At 43.1% G+C, this 14,496-nt stretch overlaps 1 protein-coding gene across 1 annotated transcript in view; it reads right to left on the reverse strand.

Moving 5' to 3' along the window:
• Positions 1–2,762: 2,762 nt before the first annotated feature.
• MRRF (mitochondrial ribosome recycling factor) overlaps positions 2,763–14,496 on the reverse strand; it is a 56,772-nt gene continuing 45,038 nt past the window's right edge. The window contains exons 6-7 of the mRNA XM_061199975.1: positions 12,542–12,701; positions 2,763–3,332 (exon numbers count right to left, since the gene is read on the reverse strand). Coding sequence (XP_061055958.1) covers positions 3,255–3,332; positions 12,542–12,701 — 238 coding nt within the window. The 3' untranslated portion in view covers positions 2,763–3,254. The remainder of the gene's footprint in view (positions 3,333–12,541; positions 12,702–14,496) is intronic.

The following is a 14,496-nucleotide window of genomic DNA, read 5'->3' on the forward strand; positions in this document are numbered from 1 at the left end:
GAACCTCAGTTTTCCAATATGTAAACACAGATAGGAGTAATACCTACACCAACTAGGATTGTTCGGAAGTTTAAATGTAGTAACACATGTAAAGTGTTCAGCATGGTACCCGGTCCACAGAGACACTTAATATACATTAGTCTGAGGCTGACTAGAATCTACCAAAGAGATAAAGAGCAGAACTTACCAAAGAGATAAACTTAGACTTGGGGTTCTTTTTTCTCAAAAAAAAAAAAAAATTTTTTTTTTTAAGTAGAAACATCTTCCAATGCATGTGAAATGATTTTTTAAAATATCATATGAGTGATAGTAAAATAAGTTACAGTACATCCTTATTGTGGAATACCGTAGGAATACTGTATTACAATGAAAAAGGATGAATTTTATCTACTTGTTCACACATGGCTAGATGGCCATGATATGCTGGGGGAAAAAAAAAAAGCAAGCTTCAAAATAGGTAAAGAATAGTTCCCATCCTTGTTTTTTAAAAATTATACATGCATAGAGAAAGGTCTGGAAGTATATACATCTAATTGTTAAAGGGAGTACGATTCAGGACTTGTGATAAGTGTCTCTTTTAACTTTTTACATACCTTTTGTAATTTTAACACACACACACACACACACGTAGAAGAAAGAAGAAAAAAAAAAGTTCTCAAATTCTCTTTGGCCTGTATTTTTCATGGGACTTTGAAAGCCGTTGAACTGAATAGAGGAGGTGGTTAATTCTTCTGGCAAGTGTGAGAATTTCCATACCCAGCTTTTCTTTTTGAAAGAGAGAGACTGAAGGAGGGAGAATGAATTGCTCCAGCATTACTCATTCCTCAGCACATCCAAACAGGTAGTCTCACTCTTGTCCCTGCCACCACTGCAGGCCTGACATACAGAGTAGCAGAGAAACTCTTTGATAAATGTCAACTGAAATAGAGCAATCAGCTGAAAGCCATTTGCTGAGCTGTCTGACTGCCCTGGGCTCCAGGTTTTCCTTTATTCATTTATCATGATATACGGCTTTGGCCAACATACACACAGGAGAGAAATTGTTGACATGTGGAACCCAAGTACAGAAAATCTTTCATTCCCGCCTCCTCCCACCCCCGCACCCCCCCTCCCCGGTCTGTTCACCAAATAAGTTTTTGTTTATTTAAAGACTACAGAGGATTTGGCTGTTAAGAACCAAATGCCTTTGGAGTGGAGTTACAACATAATTTATCATTTCCTCTGTTTATTAAAAAATCCTGCATCTTTGAGAAGCACATTTGCAGTGATTGGGGGATTTCGGCCACTCACAAAAGACTGCTGCAAAGCCCCTGCCATGTGGCTTACTCCAAAAAAGGCTCCTTGATTGCTATTTCTATCCCTGTCCCTCCCCCAGCTGACTTCCGATCGTGTGATGGCTGCTCAGGGCTGGTGAATGGGGTTGGACTGAGGACAGGTAAGCGGGGCAGGAGATTATGGTTCACTTCTTTCATCTTTGACCTAATTCTGACCTTGAATCCCGCTGGCTGTCGTGCAGCTGCTCTGCCAGTACAAGCAGAGGGAGAAGTGCAACCCTTATTACCTCTCGCACAGGACAGAGTCTGAGAGGAGTCAAACAGCAATGATAACTTGGATGCTGCTTCGAAGGAAGGCAGCCAGGCCCTGCCGCTGCCAGAGTGGGTTCCTTTCTAAAGGCAGACATCTGGCAGAACTGGAATAAACTTCCTACCTTCCACCCAAGACATCATAGACAGCAGCTCAGGCCAGTGACCATGCACCTCTCAAAGACAGGGGTCACATCTCACCCATCTTTGTATTCCCAGCACAGAGCACAGTAGCTGGCACAGCGTTGGTGCTCACCGTTTGTGACAGCAGCAGGACGAAGTGGGAGGAGAACATGATTGAGATCAGGCCTCAGTGTGACTCCCAGGTCTGCCAGCTGCTAGCTGTGTAACCCCAAGCAAAAAAACTTAACGTCTCTGAGCTCTCCCCTCTCTGTAGAATGAGACTGACGATGAATAATGAAACCCTCTAACCCTTTGGGCAAGTTATCTAATATTGTCAAGTCTTAGTTTTCCTATTTGTAAAATGGAGATAATAACGCATCTTGTGAGTTTACTGTGAAGATTAAAAATATTACCTAGAACTGTATCTAGCTCATGATGGCTATATTATGAATGAATGAATGAACAAAAGAACAAAGGAAAAAAAAACTACTGGGGGGGGAAACCTAACTTAACCTAGTACCCAAAGATGAGCCACAATAAACGACCTGTCCATCAATAACAGGTAGGCCCTGGGGACAGGGATCTCATTACCAAGTAAATGTTGAGGACAAAGGAAGGAGTAGAAAATGACAGAATAACCGTGTTAAGACCAGAAAGAAAGGAAAAGAAGCCAGCATTTGTGGAGTAGCTACTATGTGCAATTCATTCACAGCACATTTGAATGCCTACTGTGTTCCAGGCATTATGCTAACTTCTAAGGAAACTAAAAACATACAGACTAATTATCAAAAAGAACAATTAAGGTTCAGATAAAAGCAGTGGACAGTGCTAGAAGAGCCAATAACAGGCGTCCTAGGTTGGGGGAAAAATGAAGACTTCCTCAAGGAAGTGCTATCCAAGCTGAGAGCCAAGGATGAACAGGACCAGCCAGGTGAGGAGTGGGAGAATGGTCCAGGCAGAAGAAAGAGCATGTGTGATGACTCAGAGGCAAAAGCGCTGCTCTGGATGCTTTACGCATCGGTACTTAGAGATCATTAATTCAGACTGATTCCATCCTTTGCGGTTGTTATTCTTTCCAATCAATTTATTTAGATTTTATTGTTTGGTGAAAATGGACCTCTAGCAAAGGTATCCAGGCACAGGTGAAGGCCCACATTGGCCCAAGCAGAGTTCAAAGGTGGGGACAGGGCCTGACTAATTGTTTGAAAAGGAGGCTCCCAAGATGAGGAGCAGGCAGTGCTACGCCTGCCAATGGTCCTGACAGCTCGGTGACGTCATAGTCAAGGCAAATGGCCCAAGTAAAGGCCCTCTGTCAGCAACAGAGACTCTCCGAGGGCCACCCAGGCCAGAAGGTCCAGAGCAGATGGGGTGGAAAGGGGACAGGAGGAAGAAAATCAACAGTGTCCCACTGGAAGGCTGGGCCTTCCAAGGACTGACAAGTGCACGGTGACAGCCTTCCGTGTGGATGGGGTGGAGAGGTGCCAATTTGCCACCCATGGGATCCACTAGAAACTGGGCTTGGGAGCACTGCTGGCCCCTGGGGGATTTTCATCCAAGGAGTTCTTTGGTTTTCACTGCCAGATGTCTGTCCAGCTCTGCAACGGTGTCGTCGGCCATTTGGCTGATCTGCAGAAACACAAAATGAGACAACCTGATAACTGCGGCTGAGAAGGGGAAGGGAAGAAATATTCCAGAACTATGAAAGGTTATCTGGGAAATAATAATGGTGACAAAAGCTCACATGAATTGCATCCCAGCCAGGCACTGTACTAAGAACTTCGTATACATACGCTTATTGACTCCTAACGGCATGAAATAGATACCATGAGATAGTATTATCATCCCCATTTCACAGATGAGGAAACTGAGGCAGTTAAAATCACTTGTTCAGGATACACAGCTAGAACGCAGCAATGACAGACTTTAATCCCGGGTGGTCTGACTGCACAGCCCAAAATAGTTAACTATTATTACAGAGTGCAGAGAAGCCAGTCTTATCTGTCCCTTAATGAACATCTAGAATTTCCTACACCTCAGACACTCTGCTATGTAAAGCCCTCATACCAATTAATAAGGAGAATATTAAGATCCCAACAGACAAGCAGAAAAAAAGTACTGAAAAAAGATGAAGTACCTCTGGTTAACAAACATGGAAAATTCAATAGACACTGAAGAAATGCAAATTAAAACAAGATATAATTTAGTTATCATAGTTAACAAAATTTGATGTTGTGGTTTTTAATTATAATATTCAGTGCCAGAGTTATGGTGAAATGGATAAACTCACATATCACTGATAGGAATTCAAATTGATGCAAATGTTTTATTACCATTTTTTAACCCCAAACTCTCTCAACTGGGAAATTACCACATAAATGGGATCCGAGAAAATGTTCTTAAGTTCTATATGCAAAGATATATACCAAAGCTTATAATCATAAATCAGAAAATTTAAAATGACAGCACATGTAATTGAATACATACAGCCGTTAAAAAGGGTTAAGACTGTCTATTTCTCATGGAGAGGGTATAAATATAAATAACATTCCAGTATATAGCTCTGAAATGTCTGTTTTATAACAAGCCTGGATTGCTTTTGTAATCAGAGAAAAAGAAATAATGTTTCAAGATATTATTTATAATATCATGGAAACATGCTCATGTTACCCTTGAATTAAAGAAAAAGCAGAATACAAAATGTGTATATACATAGTAGAAATGATCTCAAATACGTTAAAAATACACATATTTTTTAAACTAGAAGAAAATGTGTCAAAATGTTAATAGTGATTATCTTCTAGTGATGGGAAGACAGGAAATGTATTATTCATGTCGGTATCTGTCACATTTAGCATAAAACTTAGTACATAGCAAGTGCTCAGGAAATATTTGCTAAATGAATAATTATTAGTTTTCTGTGCTTTTCTATATTCTCCACATTTTCTGCAATAAACATATACTCCCTCAAAGAATGAAAAACAAAACACAGTACAAAATTTAGTGAGTGTTGCAGCCTCCCTCTCATGTCTAAAGGGACCTCAGGCAGGAAGCCTCAGGCAGGAAGCTTTGAAGGGGGCTGCGTGTTGCCCAGGATCTGTGTGCTCAGCAGCACAGCGGCTGTTTGACATCTTTATTTGCAGACCACAGGCCCTGGCCAGGAACTGGGAAATAAGTGCACTGGAAAGGATTTGGAGCAATTGGTCCCAGGCAGGGAGACAGCCAGGTTCTTGCCATAGCAGCAGCTGCATATTTTGTAGTGGGGAGAGCAAGGCTTTCCCCTGGGGCTGCTGGGCACTCCGGAACAGGACCAGCTTGAAACGGCCGCTTGGGCCTCCTCACTCAGCCGACACAAACCCTTGGCAGGCTTCTTGTGCCCCCACCCCGAGCAGCCGCCTTGCATGGGGTGTGGCGTGGTGCCCAGCAGCACTTCAGCACCTGCAGGGTGGCAGCCTGGGATGGCCAGGAACGAGGGCTGCAAGCCTCCTCTGGAAAAATGGTGTCTGGGGACACAGACTGGGACTGGGGGGAGGAAGAGGACCTACGGGAACAATCTGACAACATGGGTCATGGGTTAAATTCTCAGTGGGGTGACAATGTGCAAGTCCCCACTTTGAGTCTCAGTTTCCTCGTCTCTCAAATGGGGATGCTAGTCCCTTCCTCAGAGAGTAACTGTGAGGGTTAAACAAAACCATGAATATACAAGTACGTTTAAACTGGTTATTTGCTATGCAAATGTTGCTTGTGTTACTCTGATTTTTACTATCACTTCCTGACTTCTTTTCAAATTAATCAATTGATGAAAATATTTACTAACTCTCTGCCATATTATAGGCACAAAGTGCCCTTGGGACAGTCCATCTGCAAGTTCACCTTTTCCATCTTAAAATAACGATGATTAACAACAACAAGGATACCAACAACAGCATCTATTTTACTAGGAGCCAAACACTGGGCTAAAAACTTTACATGCATTATTTCACATAATCCTCAAAATGTATGAAATACTATTATTATCTCCCTTTAATATACTGTGAATATTAATGACTTCACCTGACAGTTGCACAGTAGTTCACACTATGCAGAAATGTTTTGTCCTCTGTCACTTTGTTCAAATCCAACAACGTTACATACCTATACTATAAGGCAGGTGGGACAGGTATTATCCCCATTTTACAGAGGAGTAGACCAAGGCATAAGATGTTAACTAACCTGCCCAAGATCACATAAAAAGCCAATGGTATGACTGAGCCAAGAACCCACCTACCCCTGATTGCCAGTTTAATGCTGCTACTCCCTTTGGGGAGCCCACAGAACCTGGCCTAGTCCTTCCTCATTCAAGGGAGGCTGTGCTAGACTCATTAAAACAGTTAATCCCATTCCGATATTCAAAGCCATAAGGTTGAGAGAGAGAGGAGTAGGATGGACAAGGAGGGCAATTACTGAAGACCAGCAACCATACTAGCTACTTTAAAGTATCTTGTGTCATTTGGTCCTCGCACCAATCCTGTGAGATAGGCATTACTTCTCCCACTTTACAGATGAGGAAACAGGCCCGGAAAGGTGAAGCCATTTGCTGACCTTAACAGCTGAGAAGTGAAAGAGCTAGAATTCGAATCCAGCCCAGTCTGCCTCCAGAGCAAGAGCCCTTTCCGTGACAACATGCTGCCTCATAAAGATGATCACGTCATCATCAACATCATCATCACTGTCATGGTCATGATCATCATCATCATCACGGTGGCTCCTTACATGTTCAGGAAAATGAAAGGCAGAGACAGAAAAGGGAGACCGTTCAGAGCACACAGTGCACCCCCGGGGCAGGCCTGGGTAGCGAAGCTCAGAACGCCCACAGTGCCCATGGGTCCTGCTCCCACCCACGGCCTTACTCAGTCCAGCCTTCCTGCCTGCCTGCCTGCACAGTCTGCTAGGAGCCCTTCAGCCCCACTAGCACCCAGCTTCGCTTCAGAGCGGCTCTGTTTCTCAGAAAAAAGCGGCAGTGAAAGGATCTTGGCCAGATTGACTGGTGGTTTCTGCCAAGTGCTTTAATGTTCAGCAGACCCATTTATAGCAAACTAAAGTGAAGGTGAAACAGCAGGCTGACAGATGTCAGAGTCCCAAGTGGGAAGACCCTGGTCCTTCTTCAGCAGAGATGGCCTGGGCTGGGGGCTGGGAAGGTTGTAGAGGAGAGGTGGGGATCAGACATGAAGGCAGGAATAGGACCTACAACTGAATCCTTTTATTCTTACATACCAAAGATGAAACACTTTTATAATACAGTTTAAAAAAATCTGACTCAAAAGAATTTTGGAAATTTCAAAAAAAAGAAAATTTCACAGAGAATAAAATTACAATTGTTCATAATCCAAATGACCACCATTAACATTTTGAAGTAAATAAGCTGCCAACTTTTTCACATACATGATACTTTTTCATTATAAAAATGGAATATTATAGTGTAACCTACCTTAAAAAAAAATACATTCCAAAAACATTTACTGTATCTGTAAAGTATAACTGTCTATATATAGAGATTCCAGCAAATGGATGTAAAACAAGCTATTTTCCTACTATCAGAAATTTAGACAGTTTCCAGTTTTCTATTATACATAATACATCAATGGACGCCGCTGTAGATAAGATTCTTGAAAACTTATTTTAAATAAATCCTTAAGTCAATGAATCAGAAATTGTATGGGTTTTGGTATATACTACCATATTATCCTCTAGAAAGGTTTATGGATTTATAGAAAGAATAACTAAATCTTTTCTGTGGAGTGTGGAAGTAAAAACAATACTTCCAAGATGAGCAACATTTTAAGTTCACATTAAAAATTCTAGGTTCAAATGTTAGGGATTAGAAAGGCAAAAAAATTTTAACATACACATATTCTAAACACCCTGCAAATGATTTAGACAGCACGTATCAAGAACCTTAAAAATATGCGTTCCCTTTGTGCCATAATTCCACACATAAGACTCTACTCTAGGGAAGTCATTTCAACAAAGATTTATCTATAAAAATATTCACTGCAACCTTATTTATAACAAAAAAAGTTTAAACAAACTAAATGTCCAACAAGAGGGCTTATGAAAGTGAATTACGGTATAACCATAAGGTGGACTATTTTGCAACCATCAGAATGCGGCTGTTTACAAAGAGCTTTTTTAAGGAAAAGAAAATGCTAATAGTCAACGCTAAACAGAAAATAAAAAGCTGGATACAAAATTGTATGTAAACTATAAGTTTTCAATCATGTTAAAAACTATGTAGTTGGGCTTCCCTGGTGGCGCAGTGGTTGAGAAGCTGCCTGCCAATGCAGGGGACACGGGTTCAAGCCCTGATCTGGGAAGATCCCACATGCCGCGGAGCAACTAGGCCCGTGAGCCACAATTACTGAGCCTGCGCGTCTGGAGCCTGCGCTCCGCAACAAGAGAGGCCGCGATAGGGAGAGGCCCGCGCACCGTGATGAAGAGTGGCCCCCACTTGCCGCAACTAGGGAAAGCCCTCGCACAGAAACGAAGACCCAACACAGCCAAAAATAAATGAGTAAATAAAATTTAAAAAAAAAAAAAAAAAAAAAAAAAACTATGTAGTTAAAAAAGGGGAGGGGGGAAGGAGAAATATCCCCAAATGTGGGACGATGGGGTGAATTTTTCTCCATTTTTAAGAACAGTCTTCTGAATTCTCTACATTTTCTACAATGAGCCTACACTGCTCAGAAACAAAGTAAACAAATACATTTAAAAAAACTTTTTGATAAAGCAACAATCAGCAACAATCAGCCCCTGCCTTGCTTATTTAAAAAAAATAAATAAAAAATAAAAACAAAAAAAAAATCACACCTAAAACTCCAGATCGGTGCCTTCTGTTGGGGAAAAAGAACAAAATGAAGCGTGCAAAAAGACAATTAATATTTATTTTACTCAAGCTTTTCTGTAAGAAGTTAAACAAAATGATCCCCATTTGAAGGCATTACCAAAAATGTTAACATTGTTTCACGTATCCCTTCAGTGCGGGATGAAGAAAACACTTATCTGAATGAAAGAATAAGAATGACTATCATTACAGTGGCTTTACTTAGATATGTGGAGAAAAAAAATCCATAAAGGTTAGACATAAAACAGTAATAGTATTCCCTCCCTCCCCCCCTCCCTCCTTTCCCTCCCTCCCTCCCTCCCTCCCTCTTCCCTTCCTTTCTTGGCCACACCACATGGCTTGCAGGACCTTAGTTCCCTAGCCAGGGATCGAACCCGGAACCTGTAAGTGAAAGTGCCGAGTCCTACCCACGGACCCCCAGGAAGTCCCAACTGAGTATTTTCTCGTGCAAACTTTTAACCATATGACAGTAAATAAAGTTATTAACAACAATGGTAAGAACTAATATTTAAGTGATAATATCTTAAATAATAAAGATTATTGCACTGGATATATTATGTAATATATATAGTATGATCCTTTTTCTTGTAATATTACATATGTGTTTACAGAGATAACCTGAAGGCCTGCAAGAAAATGTTAACAAGGGTAATCTCTGGGTGATGAGATTGCAATTACTTTCTTCTTAATTTTTTTTTTTAATATACACTAAACATCTATTAGTTTAGCATAAGAAAAAACTAATAAAGTTATTTTCATTTTGGAAAATAATAATAATCAACAGTAATAAGCACGGAATAAAAAAGTCTAATCTGAAGAAGAAGGTGAAAAGGCAGGTGCTAATGAGTGAAGGCTTCGGGTGAGATCTTTGTCAAGTAGGTTTTATCAAGAGTGCTGGTATAGGGGCTTCCCTGGTGGCGCAGTGGTTAGAAATCCGCCTGCCAATGCAGGGGACACGGGTTCGAGCCCTGGTCCGGGAGGATCCCACACACCGCGGAACAACTGAGCCCGTGCGCCACAACTACTGAGCCTGCGCTCTGGGGCCCACGAGCCACAACTACCGAAGCCCGCATGCCTAGAGCCCATTCTCCACAACAGGAGAGGCCACCCAACGAGAGGCCTGCGCACTGCAACGAAGAGGAGCCCCCGCTCGCCGCAGGTAAAGAAAAGCCCGCGCGCAGCAGCGAAGACCCAACGCAGCCAAAAATAAAAATAAATAAATTTAAAGAAAAAAAAAAAGAGTGCTGGTATAAAAAAATAATAAAACTAAAAACCCAAAAAACAAAATTAGTGAACAAATCAGACAAAACAAAAACAAGCACACAGATAAAGAGAATGGATTTAGTAGTTACCAGAGGGAAGCAGGGTGGGCGGAGGACAAAAGGGGTAAAGGCGGTCAACTGTATGGTGACGGGTGGAAACTAAACTTTTGGTGGTGATCTGTACACTGTAGTGTGTACAGAAGTCGAAATATAATGTTGTATACATGAAACATATAGTACTATAAATCAATGTTACCTCAATAATTTCTTTAAAAGTACAAGAAGACAGATTACAAAAAAAAGAAAAAGGAGATTGCTGGATATCTGATCATTCTTCCTTTTTTCAAGGAGCGTGGGCTCTGGTCCCTGAGGCAGATGCCCAGACTTGCTGAGTGAGGAGTGCCTGACAGGCCCCAGAGGTCCACAGGCTCACCACCAGGAAGCAACACAAAGGCCAAGAGTCAACTGCAGCGATGGAATCCCCTGGGAGACAGACAAGGAGCTGCCCCAGCTGGACTCTTACAAGGCCTGGGCAGTGCTCAGAAAAGGCCGGGCTAGTCTCTGAACCTCTGTGAGCTAATGCAGGCAAAGAGGAGGGAACAAAGAGGTCAGGAAGGGCGCTCCGAGGGGTTAGGTGTCACATACTCTAATGGTGCTTCTAGCATCCCAGGGCAACCCTTCAAGGGCGGAATTACAAATCCCTTTGTACAGAAGAAACAGACTCCAAGGAGTCAAGTAACTTCTCCAAGGTTATAAGACATCAAGTGCGGAACAACCTCTTTCTATCACGGGTGCCATTACAGGGGTATGCTGCAATGCTTCCAGGTCACTACCTTTCCTGTCTGCTTTCGCATATCTGGGAGTTCTTTAAAAATACACATTCCTAGGCAGACCTACTGAATCAGAAAATGCAGGAGCGGGCCAGGCATCCATCTACAATTCTCCCCTGGGTGACTGTTGGGCCTGGTCGACAACTAGCATTTTAACTGCGAGTCTAAGAGAAGGGAGCAGTTAGCCAGTTTACGGCCTCCTCCTGATGACCCCCTAACGGCTCTCCCAGCCTCCCGCAGCTTCCCTTTTCACTCCCCATCCTGCCCACACTCCGGTTCAATCTTCCTAAGATAATCCTTTTACTGTGGACGAGGAGGCTTTGGGAAAGCCCTTTATATTATGCTAAACATTAAAAATTCTATCTCCTCAAGACTGGTAAATTCATCTTCCCGTCTTAATTCCACTGGCATCACTCAAGTTCAGGCCACCATCATTTCCCGGTTGGATTTCTGCAACAGCCTCCGGGCCTCCGGTCTTGCCCTTTACCATCCGTTTTCCACCCAGCCACCACAGTCATCTTTTGAACACAAGTGTGAGGCCCCCACTGTCTGAAAAAATAATCGTTCAAGGGAGCTCCTGTTTCAGAATTACCTGGGGAGCATTTTAAAATGCAGATCCCTAGGCCCCACCCCAGACTCACTGACTCAGTCTCTGGGAGTGGAGGGGGAGGGGAGGGGAGGATATACACATTTTTATTAGCTCCTCAAGTGACAGGAAAGTTGTGATGATAGATTAGATTAGATGATTGTTCAACAAGTATTCACTCCTTCCCCCAGACCTCCATGAACATATATACTTCCCTGCCCCAGTGATGCTGGGCTTGGCCCGTGAGATTTGCTTGGCCTGTGGGTTGTGACAAGAGCAGGTGCTTAAAATGTACTTGAGGAGCTGGGCTTATGTGCTTGGCATCTGCTGTTGCCATGAAAAGATGCCCTGGGAAGCTTGTTGACTCCAGAAGATTGGAGAGATGTACAGCAGACTTGAGCCCCATCCAAGATCTGAAGGCAAGTACACTGAGTCCAGCCTAGAACAGCTACATCCCAGCTGACCCACAGAAACAAGTATAAGAAATAACGCTTGATATATAAATCACTGAGTTTCGAGGTACTTTGCTACACGGCATTCTTGTGGCCACGGATGACTGATAAAGATGCAGAGCCAACGTGGGAACCTCTGGACGTGTTAAAGTTCAAACTCATCACCCTGGTATACAAGACCTGTTATGAATTGGCCACTCTGTCTTCTCTGTCCATTCCCAGTGTCATCCCAGGTCCAAGCCACGGTTATCTAACTGAATGGTGTTCTTTTCCATCACCATACCTTTACACATGCTGTTCAACATTTCCCCCTCGCCTCTCACTATCTCACTCCAGTAGCTCCTTTAAGACTTGTTGAAGTGCCACTACTCAGCACACTAAGAACAGTGCCAAGTCCCCAATTCTCCACACCCAGACAACCAAGCATAGACAGGAGAGCATCAGAGTATAGCCTCTGAGATCAGTCTGCTGGGTTTGGATCCCACTGCTGCCATTTACCAGCAGTGGGACCTTGGGCAAGTTATCTACCTTCTGTGGACCTCAGTTTCCTCACCACCCACCTCACAGCTTTGTAGTGACGAGGATAAATGAAGTGCTGTAAAGCGTTCAGCTTAGAGCCTGGAACACAGTGGAAGGTCAGCAGCTTCCTCTCCTCCTCCTTATTCCCAGGGTCCAGTGAAGGGCCAGGTCCTGAACAGAGACTCAGCCAATACCGATCACGTCAGTGAAAGAACTAGGAGTATTCCGTTTTCATTTTCCTCACTTCAGACATGAACAAGTGATTTTCTGGGTCAGATACATAAACACTACATCTGTTCGCAACAGTACCTGTTTCTCTATGAGCCTAACGGTGTCCTCCGAGGCCTTGTCCTTCGATTTCTTCAGCTTATTCATTGCGTTGGTACGAACCTTCCGTAAAGAGTCTTTGGCCTTGTTGGTGTTCTGTTTAGCCAGTTTCACCAGCATTTCCCTGTGCTCCCTGGTTACTCTGATAAAAGACAAAAGAACATTCAACAAAATCATCCCACACATTAACAGCCAGCCAAGAATTCAACATCACTTTGTCCAGTAGCTCAGCAGTTTGTAACTTTACTCTCTGCCGGTGGAGGGTCTTCACATTCCTGACACACGCCCATGGGGATGCTCAAGGTCAAGGAAAGTTCCTGGTGAGATAGCTGAGAAGAGCCAGTAAGAAGAGTGTTGCTTAAAAGCATGAGCCAGGGAGTCTAGGCAGGCCTGAAGTCAAACCTTGGCCATGCCCCTTACTAGAGGCATAGCTGACTTCCCCTCCTCAGAGTTCCCATCTGTACAATGGGGATAGTCAGTACCTGACTTAAACGGGTGGTGTGAAGATTATGGGATGATGCGTGTATATTGTTTAGCACTGACCTTGGCACATTTTAAGTGCTCAATAAAAGGAAGCAACTATTAGCTATAATTCCACCCCTTTGTCTCCCACTAAAGAAAGCAGTGCCAATGGATGATGATGCTACAGAAATAGCATCATCTCTATACCTCTAAATCACCCAAAACAAATAAGCAGCAACCTTCAGAATCTTCACTGTTATTATAGTAAATTACTTGTGAATCACCTCAACACTGACCCAGACACAACATGTGAGAACCACTGCACCAGTTAACTTCCATAAAGTACCCATGAGAGTGTCTGGCACGTTAAAAATGCTTAATAAACGTCAGTTATTTTTACGATTAATATCCTCATCATAATAACGATAAGCACACTGAAGGCCTATTATAAACGCCTGCGACAGGCACTTTATACGTTTTTGTAAGTTGACCCTTACAACAACTGTATGAAGCAGTTATTATTCCTATTTCACATTTAATCATCACAACAAGCCAGCAAAGTAGTCTAGCATGTTTGTCCTGCCTTCATTCCTTGGTCGTGTACGCACTGAGTGCCTACCACCTGTCAGAGTGCTGGTTGTAGAGAGTGTGCTACGATGAAGGTGACAGACCTCTGTCCTGTTCTGAGGGAGCTTAGCTAGGGAGAGAGCTAAGTAAACAGACCTTTCCAATAGAGCATGTCTGAGTTTGGGGAGGGGTCAGTTTGGGGAGGGAAGACTTTCCTGAGGAAATAATATCTAAGCATGGTAGTCATTAGGTTTGTTCACTAATATTCTGGTTTTTATTCCTTCCAGCAGGAATGCACTTCCCCATCCCCTCTGAAGTTTGGTGTGGCTGTGCAACTTGGCTTTGGCCAATGAGATGTGAGCAGAATGGACGTCGCCTCAGGGCAGAAGGTTTATAAGTCAGCGTGCACTGCACCACATTTGTTTCTGTTGGCTGCAGTGCAAGTTGAGAGGGGGCTTCCATCAGCTTAGGCCCCAGAGAGACTATGATGAACAGTGCCCCATGCGTCATGAGCAAGAAATAAATTTCTGTTGTTTTAGCCATGGAGATTTGGGGGTTGCTTGTTACTACAGCACTGCCCACCCTATCCTGACTAATATACCACAAGGATCTAAAGAATGAGGGCAAAGTTGCCAGTACAGGTAGGGATCTCCAGGAGGAAGAAAGAGCATTGTACAAAGGCTTTCAGTTACAACGAGATCATGCTCATGTGAGGAACTGACTGGAGCACAGATAACAGAGAAGGGAGGAACAAGAAAAGAGGCTGGAAAGCTGTGTCACAGAGGGTCTTGTAAGATCACGAACTCCATTTTATGGATGAAGAAAATAAGGTCCAAAGAAGTTTGGTTATCTTACACAAAGTCAAACCTAGGCTGGCCTGTCTCAAAAGCCAATGGTCTTAGTATGAA

Source organism: Eubalaena glacialis, chromosome 9, assembly GCF_028564815.1.
Source record: "Eubalaena glacialis isolate mEubGla1 chromosome 9, mEubGla1.1.hap2.+ XY, whole genome shotgun sequence".
Classification (NCBI taxonomy): Eukaryota; Metazoa; Chordata; class Mammalia; order Artiodactyla; family Balaenidae; genus Eubalaena; species Eubalaena glacialis.